At 44.0% G+C, this 13,392-nt stretch overlaps 2 protein-coding genes across 5 annotated transcripts in view; one reads left to right on the forward strand and one right to left on the reverse strand.

Moving 5' to 3' along the window:
* LOC108236557 (rapamycin-insensitive companion of mTOR) overlaps positions 1–8,937 on the forward strand; it is a 23,353-nt gene extending 14,416 nt beyond the window's left edge. The window contains exons 17-38 of one of the 3 annotated variants that reach the window (XM_017417292.3): positions 807–972; positions 1,165–1,266; positions 1,355–1,401; positions 1,482–1,617; positions 1,719–1,918; positions 2,038–2,164; positions 2,362–2,526; positions 2,670–2,746; positions 2,862–2,940; positions 3,090–3,199; positions 3,296–3,383; positions 3,502–3,594; positions 3,691–3,797; positions 3,902–4,131; positions 4,923–6,006; positions 6,220–6,300; positions 6,836–7,095; positions 7,183–7,389; positions 7,480–7,632; positions 8,035–8,158; positions 8,433–8,571; positions 8,675–8,937. In XM_017417292.3, coding sequence (XP_017272781.1) covers positions 807–972; positions 1,165–1,266; positions 1,355–1,401; positions 1,482–1,617; positions 1,719–1,918; positions 2,038–2,164; positions 2,362–2,526; positions 2,670–2,746; positions 2,862–2,940; positions 3,090–3,199; positions 3,296–3,383; positions 3,502–3,594; positions 3,691–3,797; positions 3,902–4,131; positions 4,923–6,006; positions 6,220–6,300; positions 6,836–7,095; positions 7,183–7,389; positions 7,480–7,632; positions 8,035–8,158; positions 8,433–8,571; positions 8,675–8,755 — 3,856 coding nt within the window. In that variant the 3' untranslated portion in view covers positions 8,756–8,937. Of the gene's footprint in view, positions 1–806; positions 973–1,164; positions 1,267–1,354; positions 1,402–1,481; positions 1,618–1,718; positions 1,919–2,037; positions 2,165–2,361; positions 2,527–2,669; positions 2,747–2,861; positions 2,941–3,089; positions 3,200–3,295; positions 3,384–3,501; positions 3,595–3,690; positions 3,798–3,901; positions 4,132–4,922; positions 6,007–6,219; positions 6,301–6,787; positions 7,096–7,182; positions 7,390–7,479; positions 7,633–8,034; positions 8,159–8,432; positions 8,572–8,674 lie in introns of all 3 variants that reach the window. The other 2 variants (XM_017417293.3, XM_017417294.3) reach the window with 2 other exon arrangements.
* A 2,172-nt stretch (positions 8,938–11,109) lies between these two features.
* The window catches only part of npc1l1 (NPC1-like 1), a 23,495-nt gene continuing 21,212 nt past the window's right edge, over positions 11,110–13,392 (reverse strand). For both annotated transcript variants that reach the window (XM_025006136.2, XM_017417368.3), the window contains exons 19-21: positions 12,516–12,629; positions 12,185–12,347; positions 11,110–12,084 (exon numbers count right to left, since the gene is read on the reverse strand). In XM_025006136.2, the coding sequence (XP_024861904.1) occupies positions 11,879–12,084; positions 12,185–12,347; positions 12,516–12,629 (483 nt within the window). In that variant the 3' untranslated portion in view covers positions 11,110–11,878. The remainder of the gene's footprint in view (positions 12,085–12,184; positions 12,348–12,515; positions 12,630–13,392) is intronic.

Genomic DNA, 13,392 nt, shown 5'->3' on the forward strand with positions numbered 1-13,392 from the left:
TAGAACAGGAAATATGCAATTTCAGCGATTTTGACTATAAAAATGCGATTTGGACCATAAAAATGTTCGAAAATTACTCATACATAAAGATCAGTGGACAAATATTAATATTCATTTTATGTTATGATTTTTTTTTTTTTTTCTTGTCATGATGACGGGAGGGTCTGCCTCACCTGCCTCCCCTGACCGCACGTCCCTGCGGCAGTCATTACATCTACAATAAACAACACTTTTCTTATTCCTTCAGTTGAAAGGACGTTTGGTGACGATAACTTCAGTTTTCAGGATGAAAATGCATCTTACCATGGGACAAAGGACGTGAAACTTTCCAACAAAAAAAGACATAAAATCTCAATCACTGATTTGGAAACAGCAATAAGAGACAGTTGGGGTCAGATTGATGAAGAGTACTGTTTGTCATTAATTAGGTTCATGCCCAGAGGGGGTGCAGCAAAGTACTAATGATGCAGTGTGTTTCTCATGATTCCATCATTTTTCCTCTACTTGATCTAAAAAAAGCAATTGTTACTGACTACAACAATTATATTTCTTTCTTTTTTTATTGTTGCTTAATGCTAGAAGGTTGGAATTCTAAAAAACTGTCTTTGATTTTCTTTTTTATATACTAAATTAAACAATTAAAAGAACATCTTCCAAGATAGGTAATTCCACAACTTTTACCAAGGGTTGTATCTATTGTGTACAACTAAATATTTCAAAAGAATACCGATTGCTCAGTGGTGTGTTTTGAACCTTGAACTCCTGAAAATATTCTCCACCTTTGTTGTTGTTGTGCATTACTCCAGCCGTGCAAGTGCAGCAGTGAACAATCTGAAGCGTTTCCACGAGAAGAAGAAGAGAGGTTTGAAACCGCACAGCCTTTACTTGGACCACATCATTCGCAAGTCCGTGTCGACGCACAACCGCAGAGATTCACACTCGCGTTCCCAAAGAGACATCTACATCATAAAGGTGGAGACTAACTAGCTTGTCGGATTCTACTTTTATAATCCAAGATATTGTGTAAAGTGGTCTGTAATTTACTGCAGGTTTAAAATGTTTAAAGCAAAGAATAAAAATCTCCTGCAGCCAGCACTAGTCTATAATTAGTTTCTGTTCTTTCTGTGTTTCTGTTGTGGAATAAATGTTTGTGGCTGTTTTTAGGACACAGAGGAAACGCTGATGATAAACCTGAGAGAGAGTCAAATTCTCAACCACAAGCAGAACTTGGAGTGGAACTGGTTACTTATTGCCACCATCCTGAAGGTCAGGCTCTTCTTATGCAGCAACACAAACTCAGATTGTTGTTTTTTTTCTTCTGTCTAAAAGATCTTTGTTGTTGTTTTTCTCTTAGTGGCCAAATGTAAACCTCAGGAACAACAAGGATGAACAGATGCACAGGTAAGACCAACTCTGCAGCATTTTAAGGTAGTTTCTCTGACGTTTGGGTTCAAATTCACACGTATTTCTGTGTAATGCAGGTTTGTTCGGAGGCTGCTGTACTTCTATAAGCCCAGTAGTAAACTGTATGCAGGGCTGGCTTTGGATCACGTGAAAGCCAGGCAGCTCACTGTGGTTGGGTGTCAGTTCATGGAGTTTCTCATGGACTCGGATGAGGTACAAAACGTTTGCGCAAACGCACGCTGTTTGAGCTTGTGTCGCGCTCTGAACCTCCTCCCCTGTCCTCCCCCCCGTGTGTCTCTTCTTGCTGTCACCAGGATGGTCAGGGCTATCTGGAGGACCTTGTGAGGGACATGGTGTTGTGGCTCTCCTCGTGTTCAGGCCTGAAGCCCGAGCGCAGCCTGCAGAGCAACGGCCTGCTCACCACACTCAGCCAGCACTACTTCCTCTTCCTGGGGACACTTTCTGCACACCCACAGGGAGTCAAACTGCTCGAGAAATGTGGCCTGTTTCAGTGGTGAGTGAGCAGCTGTTCTGAGCGTTCCTGGGCCCACGCTGTCTCAGGATGTCAGATGTATTTTTCCATCTAATAAGACGTGCTGCTGACAGCGTCTACTTTTGATTTGGTGTTCGCAGCCTGCTGAACTTGTGCTCTGTAAAGAACCAGGACGCCGTGCTGAAACTTGCTGTATCCACTCTGGACTACAGCAGAGACGGTCTGGCCAGAGTGATCCTGTCGAAGGTCCTCACTGCTGCCACTGACGTAAGGCAGCAAAAAACCTCAACACACCTAAAATGCATATAGAGTAGTAATGGGGAAGCTGTTTTTTGTGTACCGTTTCATAAAATGCTGCATTTCACACGGGTCACAGAACATCCACGTCGGTGTTCATATAACAACAAACTCCTGCTAAATATTAAATCTGCTAAAGAATCGTCTCTTCCTGTCTTGCTGAGCAGGTTTGCAGGCTGTATGCTACCAAGCACCTCCGTGTGATGCTGCGTGCCGGCGTGGAGTTCTTCAGTAGCTGGGGCATGGAGCTCCTGGTCACACAGCTTCACGACCACAGCAAGGCCGTGTCCATGGAGGCCCTGGACATACTGGATGAGGCCTGTGAAGACAAGGTAGCTGAAGACGCGCGCACACCTTAGATTACTGTCTGTACAGCAGAAGTGTATGTCAAAATGTATATTTTTGCTTTTGGTAATTGCTGAAATTTGATTATATCAAGTTTGCTGAGTTGTGTAACCATTCTGCTGTTTTTCAGGCCAACCTTCATGCTCTGATCCAGCTGAAACCAGCTGTGTCCCACCTAGGAGACAAAGGCCTTCTGCTGCTCCTCAGGTCTGTCTTTCTCTTATCAGTAAAAAGCCTAGAGTACGTGATGTGTAAGGCTTTGAATCTACCTACATGCGTTATACTCCTCCTTTCTTATACGTTCCTCCTGTCTGTTGTTCAGGTTCCTGTCCATTCCTAAAGGTTTCTCCTACCTCAATGAAAGGGGTTATGTCAGCAAACAGCTGGATAAATGGCACAAGGTATCAAGTCAAGCTGACAGCAGATGGCAAAAAAAAATAAAAATCTTGTCTGACCTCAGGACGTTTTTTTTGTTTTTTACAAATTAAGCCATGGCAAAACCAAATACTAACAGAAGTTGATGTTCTGTTCTTTAATCTCTGCATTGCAGGAGTACAACCTTAAATATGTGGATCTGATAGAGGAGCAGCTCAACGAAGCACTAACAACGTACCGCAAACCCGTCGACGGAGACAACTACGTCAGACGCAGCAACCAAAGGTGAGGCGGCAGAATTGGTTAGCGCCTGGCTGTCTGCAGGAGTGAGATTATCTTTCTGATTGTGTGTTTAATTTTTTGGGGGGGTTGTGTCTCCAGGTTACAAAGACCAAATGTCTATCTACCTGTGCACTTGTACGGTCAGCTGGTCCATGATAAGACCGGCTGCCATCTGTTGGAGGCTCAGGTAAGGGTTCCTTTAATCAGGATCATTCCTCAGCTGTTCCACGTCTCTCTTTGTTCTCACCTGTATTTCATTCCTCTGGCAGATTTTCTAATATTTGTCTGTTTTCATTTATCTGAAGAATGTAGTTCCAGACCTCAGCTACATGGTGCGCTCCCCGATGCTGGACAACTGGGAGGGCATTAAACAGCTGAAGGCTGCTCTCTGGGCTCTGGTCTGCAATACTGTTCATTTAAACGCCTCAGTTCGTCCACTGTTTTACCAATGCTGGCTTAGTCAGTCGCTGACTGTGTGTTGTCTTCTGTTTCAGGGCAACATTGGCTCTTCTAACTGGGGACTGAACCTCCTGCAGGAGGAAAATGTCATTCCTGACATCCTCACAATGGCTCAGCACTGTGAGGTGCTGTCAGTGCGTGGGTAAGCTCAACTCTCTCAGTTCTCACTTTTACTCAGCCACACTCTGTCAGCAGACGGAGGGTTAACGGCATCGAGTTTCATATCATTAAACGTCTTGTCCGCAGGACGTGTGTTTATGTCCTCGGTGTGATTTCCAAGACCAAGCAGGGTTGCGAGGTGCTCAAGCAGTACGGTTGGGATGCGGTCAGACACAGTCGCCGGACGCTGTGGCCCGTCACTCCCGACGAGGTCGACACGCAGCTGACCTCTGAGCTCTCCTCGGTACCGAGCACGCTCAGTCTGAACTCAGAATCCACCAGCTCCCGCCACAACAGTGAGAGCGAGTCTCAACCAAGTACGTATCATGTTGTTTACGTTTTCACCAACATCTCCAGACTGTCAGGCAAAACTCCTGTTAAATCTCTGACCGCCATCGTTACGGAGTGTTTCTGACACATTTGTGGTGAACATTTGCCTTTTGCAAAAATGAAGCACAAATTGCAATGTAATACCAGACATGAATCTTGTTAGTCCTATTAATCTTATCATGGAATTGGCTTTCTATCATTTGACAAGCATTTCAAAACTTAAAAGGTTTGTATTAAAAATTGACTTTGAAAAGTTAATTTATGTATTTAATCAAGTAGGTCTAACTATTATTTTGGCCTTTTTATAAACCTCGCAGACGACAGCTGATTCAAAATGCTGCTGCTCATAATCTCACAAATACTAATTTGACCATGTTACATTTCTTCTAAGATCCCTGCACCGGCTTCCCGATGAAAGCAGAATCAAATTTAAAATCGTATTGCTTGTATATAAAGCATTAAATGACCGTACACCACAGTAGATAAGTGACTTGTTAACCAGTCCTACACCACTCGGCCCACACAGGTCCGCAGGTAACTTAGTCATGCCTCATTCCCAATCAGGGGAAGCTGCTTTCTGCTTTTGTGCCCTAAAAACATGAAATATACTGCCTTTTAGATATGAGAGAAACCCCCACAGGAAGTATTTATATTAAAAAATTCAAATGTTTCGACCTCTGTATTGATTTGATGCATAAAGCACATTGGGACATGAAGTTTCACTTAACTTTTTAGCCCCTGCTGTGTTTCTAACGCTGTCCTCTCTTTTTAATACCAGACATGTACATCCTGGATGATGACAAGTGTGACGTTCTGGACTCGTCCGAATTCTTCATACACTCCAAAGCAGTCAAAGATCGCAGCCCCTTCACAATCTTAGCTTCTTCGCGTTTTGTTCGCTCCCGCTTCCTGAACTCGCTGTCCCTCCCCAGCAAGAAACTGCGCTCTACTAGTGATCCTAAAGCCTCTTCGGGCTCCCGCACCCCTACCGAGGTGAAGACTGATAGCCTGAGACGGAACAGGACAGTGACCGAGCCCTCCATTTACAGCCCAAACCAGGGGGATGTCTTCACCTCGGTGTTTAACGGCAGAGGAATGCCAAAGAGTCCGACGGTCAGCCTGGAGACGTCTTTTGTTGGGACCAGGGGGGGCTCTGAGGAGCAGCTTGTGGATGGCAGGCTGGTGAGGGGAGGAGGAGGCTCGGGCCTCGGACTCAGTGGTTTAGGCGGACACGGGGCCATGGAGCAGCACGGCCGGGAGAGGGAGCAGAGCAGCCGAGAGCGTCTAGCCGGAGATGGCGGCTCCTCTTCTAGCGGAGGCAACGTGGGAGGAGGTGGCGGGGGTACTCAGTTTAAAAGCCGCAGTCAGAGCTTTAACACGGACACCACAACCAGCGGCATCAGCTCCATGAGCTCCAGCCCCTCCCGGGAGACGGTTGGGAACCCTGAGCAGCCCGAACCGGATTCCTCTGACTGCGTGAGCCTCAACACTGTTGTGTCTGCCAAAACTGTGAAAACGCTCTCCTCCCTCAGCCCCCAGGCTCAGACGAACCACATGTCCGCGTCCAAGTCCTCCAATGTCTCTCTGGTACCACCGGGCTCCTCGCACACTCTGCCCCGCCGAGCTCAGTCTCTCAAGTCCCCCTCGGTGACCACCATTAAAAGCCTGGCCGATTGCAGCTTCATGTACACCAGCCCGAGAGACGCGCTGGGTTACGCCACGCTGAAGAGGCTGCAGCAGCAGAGGATACACCCGTCTTTGTCCCACAGCGAAGCGCTGGCTTCACCTGCCAAAGATGTGCTGTTCACAGACACCATCACCATGAAGACCGGCAGCCTGGACTCCAGGTTAACTCCTCGCAGGTGGGTCAGGGGCTGGAAGGTGCATTTTCTTTATGATGCTTGTTTTTTTTGTGCAAAGGGTAGTCTTCACTAATCCCCAAACAACATTCTGATATATTTTTTTCTGCTTTAACGTAGCTTTAGCAGTTATGTTAGTGTTTTTTTTCTATTATCATTCTGCCTTGGCCATGACAGATGTGAGAGTGTCTACTTGTGCACTTTATACTCTGTCAGGCTATCAGATAGGAGGCGTACCTGTCCAGAACCTACGGTCCCAAGTCCATACCGCAGGCTGTCCCGAACACTTGTACCGCGGTGGGTGGACCTACCCAGTGTCCTCCTTAGTAGAGACGCTCCTTCTAGCTTTGATTGTTTCTGCTTTTACTAGAATAGTAACAGCTCAGTGCCTGGAGTTACTTGGACCTGTAGTATGAGTGAGCTCCATGTAGACTGGTGCTGTTTTTAGAGTTCGGCCCTGTTTGGTGACTCCGTTGTTCACGCTTTCATTGCGTAGATTTTATTTAGGTTCATTGTTGCATTTAAAAACAAAACGGTGAGTATGGACAGTTCTAGTACAGAGGACAAGAATGAAAGATGGGAATGTTTCCGGTTGTCAAATCACAGAACCTCAGTCCTGCTTATTATAAAAAAAAATCTTCAGAAAACATGGAGAGACATCGAATCTCTTGCCTCGATCTTTAAATGTTTGCCTCCATTTTGCTGATTGTTCTATGTGAAGCTGCTGAGTTTAACAGATCCCCATCTCTGTGGTTTTATCCAACATGTTCCTATTCTCTCCCAGTCTCTCCCCCCGGATCCTCTCACGCACCTCTCCTCTTGCCCTTCCTAGGTTTCTGAAAGCTCTCAGCTTCGCCTCTCTGGATAAAGAGGAACTACTCAGCCCCATCAACCAAAGCACCCTGCACCGCTGCTCTTCAGTGCGCTCAATGGTCTCCAGCGCCACCTTTGGGTGTAATGATGACTACATTGGCCTAGCGCTGCCGATGAACATCAACGACATGTTCCACATTAGAGATCCGACCTACTTTCAGCAGAGGATCAGCCCACCTTCAGAGGAGCGGAAACACTTCCTCTTTGGTGATGGAGACGGTATAAATCTGCTTGCACCCGTTCACCTGATGAACTTGCAAGTGGAAAAGGATTTTCAAACAAATGTGTTTGTGATTACCTCGTTAGGGGATCGGCCTGCTGTCCCGTTACTGAAGCAGCAGTTCAGCATCTCTGAGCTGATCGTGTGCCGAGGTGACACTCCCAACCACATGGTGGGTTCAGAGGAGACGGGCCTGCAGGATCACACTGATGAAAACTGCCTCTACTGCGTGGGAGCCATCGTCCTCGGATATCCCACAAAGCCACAGATCAACAACACACACCCTCGCACAGGTGAGGGCCCAAGCACACACCTTCTCATGTTACGTGGATCTGCTCTAAACTCACTACAGAATAATGAGAACTTCTTACTTTTCTTCACAGATTATGTTGACTTCCCGTCATGGGGCGGTCAGAGTGGTCATCGTCTGGAGGTGATGCCCCAGTCCAAGTTCTCCGGGGTGTCAGGCTGCAGTGACGCTGCCGTGTCGCAAGGCTCAATCTGCAGCACGCCCACACCTGGTGACATTGTCATTGGTAAGAGCTCTGATACCGTAAACATATTGAATGTTTAAACTAAGAAATGAGACCATTTTTAGGATAAATAAGGTCATTTTGAATTTGATGGCAGCAACACATCTCAAAAAGGTTGAGACGGGGGCAACAGTGACTTTGAATATCTCATCATCTGCAGCTCAAAATATCTTCAAAAGCTTTGTACTCAATTTCTGATGCAGTTTCCAGCCAGAAGAATCTGATCATCAATATTTTAGGGTTTCAGTTTGTCTGTGCTGTTACTACAGTATATCTTCTCACAAGAACAAAAACACTTTAACTTGACGGAACAAAAAATAAATAAATACTTATGACGAATAAGGAATAAAGCAATGATGGAATTAATTTTCTTGAAGGTAACAAAAGTTAAAATGTCTTCTCCAGGTGGAAAGGCAATATCTGAGGACGGCCCTGCTTCTCGAGTCTTGCTGAGGAAGGAGATTCTCCGCCTCATCATCAATCTCAGCTCCTCCGTGGGAACCAAGGGCCACGAAACAGGACTACTGACGTAAAGTCCTTTTTTTTTTCTGTCTACAAACCTCACAGCAGTCAGCCGTAACAATAAAACCACCTGCTCAGTGTCGTGTAGCTGCGTCAGGGGGTGAAGTTTCAGCTTCATGATGGATTAAATGGGTTCATGTCACAGTGAATACCAGGACATGGAGTTTCCCAGCAGGACTTTGCATAAATACAAAATGATTTATATATGTTGTACTTGTTAGTGGTTTAATTATTTCAAATCAGTTACAATTGTTCTAAAAGGCTTTTTTTCTTTTCTTCAGGATAAAAGAAAAGTTTCCGTATGCGTTTGATGACATTTGCCTGTACTCCGAGGTTTCGCACCTCTTAGCCCACTGTATGTTTCGCCTGACCTCAAGACGCTTCATACAAGAGCTCTTCCAGGACGTGCAGTTTATGCCAGTAAGAGATCAGACGATCCCCTCTCTGCCTTTTCTGAATCAGGCCGCTTCTTTTTGTTGGGTATTTTAACCTTTATTTTAACCTTTGCTCATCCTTCTCTCAGATGTACGAGGAAGCAGAGGCAATGCTGACGAAGCAACCAAAACCTGTCGAAGAGGACGTTAACCCTCCCGCGGAGTCCTGATCCTCCCCGCCCCACCCTGTTTCTGTGCACAGCTGCAGTCCCGGCTCCTAACAATCATGGAAAGAAAGCAAGACTGAGGCTCTGAGGACGGGAAAATATTGGAGTATCGTCGCCAAGGAAAAAAAAAACAAAACAAAAAGAGAGAGATGGTCATCACCCAAAGTTCTTCGAGCAAATATGAGCTGGAAACAAAAAGACGTCAGTTTCTGTAAAAACAAAATTCACCAACACAACAACAACAGGGAGCGGTTTGACCGAATGCTGTTCTCACATGGGGTTGACAGTCTCGAGCAACACTCACTGATACTTCATTATAATGCTAAAGGACAAGCTGGATCATTAGGACAACTTGTTTTAAAACCATGTATCATGTTCTTTTACAGATTAGGTGGCTTTTCTGTCATGGAATGAATAAGGCATGTTGTCCGGTCTACCTGGAGGTTCCTCAGACCTTGCGTTCTTTTCTTCAACTAAAACACTACAGAGGAATCCTGCTGTTTTTAACTCTTAACTCGAGCCTTCCTGGTTCTTATCCCACTTGTGATCCGTTTTAGCCAGATATGTGCTTTTGCTTCTCTTTCCTCACCACCTCCTACAACTTTTAGCCTCTTGACAGAAGACAGCTCATTACCTTTCTATTTCTTCTGTCACAGACAATCAAAACATCACTAATATTGTATTTTCTAAAGCATTATATCTACCACCTTTACTCAGTAGATAAGACGCATAGCATGTAAGTTAATGGTAGTTTGTTCCATCCTTTACTTGCTTAGGACCTTTTTAATATTTTTTCTTCAGCCATTGCATTTCTGCTTCGCCTCACGAAGGTGGTCTTCTGAAAGACGCTCACTTGTGTAAGTTACTTGTCGAATGGTTGATGACATTTCCAGCACCGAACTGCACACAGACGTTTCCAAACTCTTTCATAAACCTCGCAGCTTCTTATCACAATGCCTTCTTACCTCCGCTCTTCACCTTTACTGCATGTTCAACAAGCATGGCAAAGTTGTGACGCCACCCCGACGTACTTCTGGCTTTGAAAACCTTTTTTTTTTTTCCCCCTTCTTGAAATAGGTTGCCATCACACGCTGCCATACATCGTAGGACTATAGTTACCCCAGGATCTGTTTCCACAATGCAATATATCACTATGTGTCATTTGGTGAGGAGGAGAGCGGTGCAGTGCGATGACTAAAGGATATGTAAAAGGTTTCCATGGAAACGGGGTTCTCGGTTTCCGTAGGCTTGTTTTTGCTATAATGCTGCTACACAAATGGACTCGTAGAGAGATGATTCATAGATCTGCTGAGTGATGTCAGACCTGATCTATTTATTATATGTCTGTACCATAGTGAGCTCAACCAGAGAAGAAGAAAAATTTTATATTTTTCCTCAAGACTGTATAATAATTTAATTTTTTTTTCTTTTTTTTTTTTTTTTGCCTGAATTGTGGTTTCCCTTGTATAATGTGTATAGTATGTTTTTGAGGGCATTGTCGACCTAAAGAAACATACAGTCCTATCAAAGGGATGCATTGTTAATAAAAACAAAATCTGAAACACCTGAAAGATTTCCTGTTTTTGAAAGGTGTCCTGTAGTGATGGTGCCATAGTCGTGACAAAAACAGGAAATATTAATAGGAACGATCCCACGGGATTAAGATGGTTTCCATTGCCAAAGACTGGTATCAGAAAGTTTGTTGTAAAGAGGAGTACAAGCGTAATACAGTCCCCTTCACCTATCAGCTCAGTTTCAACACAAGACAACGCTGAGTGATGAAAACTAGCAGAGTTGTCACTAAAAGAACTTAAACATATTTATTCTGGACCTTTTGCTCGAGGAAAACAAAGAAAACCTTCCGCCTCCAGCGTAGAATGTTTAAAATTAGTTGAAAATCACCAAATGAGACGAGTTCCTTTAATTTCAGGTGGTTTTGAAGCCGAGTGGAGGGCGGCATATTTAAATACCTTACTCGACATTTACCACCTGCAGATTGAAGACGTGGCCAATATGAAGAAATCCTACCAATCGTTGGGTACAGCCAGCAGGACCAACTCTTGTGAACGGATGCAATAACCTCACGTATATTTTGTAAAGTGCAAATTTGTAGACAAGAAGGGATAAAGCCAAGTAAATTGTCTGAAAAGGTACTGATGTAACATCACAGTATAATCAGCATAAAAGTACAAATCAGCATTTGATATTTCTCTATCAGGTTTGTTGGTATGTAAAACAAATCAAAATGGACCGAGGAGTCATCCCTGGGGAACGCCTTTGGCTGCACAAACAAAATGACATTACACAATTCAACTACATGGTAATTTAAAAAAAAACTGCCTCAAACCAGTTTTTATTTTAGTTTAGCCTTTTGAAGAACTCCGTTTACAAGAAGTTTGCATTTTTTAGCTTTTTCTGTTAAAAAAAGTACAAACAGCCTTGAATAAATTAGCATCGCCTTCAGTACTTGTGTAACTGAACAACGAAGACTTTTAAAAAGGTACCAACTAATGTGCCATGACTGCTGTGGAAGTAAATACTTACAGATTTGAAATCAGGAAATACATTTTAACACGTGTCGTTTGAAAAAAATAAATTAGAAACACAATAAAACCTAATAATTCTTTTCTTTTTTGTTTGCATTACGTTTGTAACGTCAAATTACTTGTCATAAAAGTAAAATATTGTGGCAAAACAGTTTAAATATAAACATTTGTCCACTTAACAATTTTTGATGATTTAACCTTTTCTAGTTATGACACCATTTGAAGAAACTATGAAATGCTGGAGTGTGTGTTCCTGTAAATCTCTCTAAACAGTGCCCATAGGTTTTCACACTCACACAAAATAACTGCATTCAGCACACACACAAAAAAGATACAAAATTCAAGATCCAACTTGTTGTCGACTGTCATTGCAGTAGCCCGTTGTTGCATTATTACCAGAATTATTGCACAACTGTGTTGTTATCATCTATCCCACAAGCCCAGTTTTGATTGAGGTACTTAGTTGGGTTAATGATTTCCATTTGAAGCCAAAAACACGACTTCACGTTTGCTGTGTGTCCGTTCTTGCTCTCTGTGTGTATTTTACTCAAAGCTTGAAAACAGTTTTTGTGGTTGATGCTCAGAAACGATCGATTCTTTCCCCTATGACTTGTGACGGTCTGCTGGCGTCGGCGGGATCGCTTCTGTTGTGAGAGACCGGCTCCTGTTTTATTTCGGTCTCTTCGTAGCTGACGTTGTCATAGATTTCTTGCATATTGCTCGTCATCTCCAGGTTTGGTTTGGCCTGCTGGAGCTGAAACAGCACTGCTTTGTTCACACCAGGACCTGAGCAAAACAACCAGCGTCATTTAGCCCCCACTTTCACAGGAACTCTTTGTTTCGCTGTCAAAATCAAGAAGAAAAGAAGAAAAAAAACTGTACATACCAAAGTAACTGAGCAGCACAGGGAGGAATACGAGTCCGTGAGCCATCCCCAAAAGTGTGATGACGAGATTTAACCGGAAGAAGAAAATCTGGATGAGCTGAGCTTTGGCAAAAGCCAGCACGAGGATGCCTGGCAGGTTGGTCATCGCTACACCAGCAAACACCTTCAGGGAACAAAAGAGGCTTATTGGACTCTTATTAAGCCACTCTGTGACTCTAAGATGCATTGAGCACGACGACACAATTAGCTTTAAACCGAATGGAGCTCTGTGTTTGGTTCTCTTAAGTCAGGCTGAAAAGTTTGAAGCCGTGAGCTTTTGAAGTTTACTTACTGCGCTGCCCATAGTGGCTGTAGCCTCCATGGCTCTTTCCACGTGGCCGGGCTTGATGCTGAGAGCAAAGGATCTCGTCATATGGGACACAAACTCCACCGAGATGCCCACAGCCTGCAAACACCACAGATTATAAAACATGTGAAGTAAGACGTCACTAGACAGGATAAATATCCAGGTGTTCAGTCAGAGTTTGTCCTTATTTGCACTCTTAGGTTATCTCTTAAGTTATTACTTCCCTCGGCCTAAAAGTGACGATAGACAATAATGTTTTTGCCTGTGTCAGTGTGTGTGTTAGCAGAATATCTCAAGAACCAGCCAACAAATTTCAATAAAACCTTTAGAAACTAATCATTGGATTTACATCTACACCTGATTACCTTTTGGAGGCAACCTCATTCAAAATGGCCACCTTAGGCCTTTAATTTCTTAAGATGTGAAAATGATTGTCACATAACACCCACTGTGAATTTATAAAGCTGTCCTCTTTTTCAGACAACTGGTGGACACAGTTTATTTAACTTCTACACATTTATTTGTTTCTCAGTCAAGACCATGAAGGAAGCTGGAGGGATTAACTTTATCTGCCTTCAAATACTAACATTTTTTTAAACAGATCCTATTTAAACCATTCAACATCATGTTCAGGCAGGGATTTCTACAGTTTCATTCCTAGAAAGCAGACTGTGCTGTAGTTACTCAGTTTTAAGGGTCGCCCACCAGTTCTGATGATGTTTTGTTTGTTCCCCACCTCTCTGGTGGGGAAGGAGCCTGAGCTGGTGTGTGAGGTTGAGAGGTTCCGGCTAGAAATAGTCGGGCTCACCTCAACACACGGCTCTGGCTCTGGAACCAGTCTCCTTGAGAGGGGTTGGACACT

Source organism: Kryptolebias marmoratus, linkage group LG1 (genome assembly GCF_001649575.2).
Source record: "Kryptolebias marmoratus isolate JLee-2015 linkage group LG1, ASM164957v2, whole genome shotgun sequence".
Lineage (NCBI taxonomy): Eukaryota > Metazoa > Chordata > Actinopteri > Cyprinodontiformes > Rivulidae > Kryptolebias > Kryptolebias marmoratus.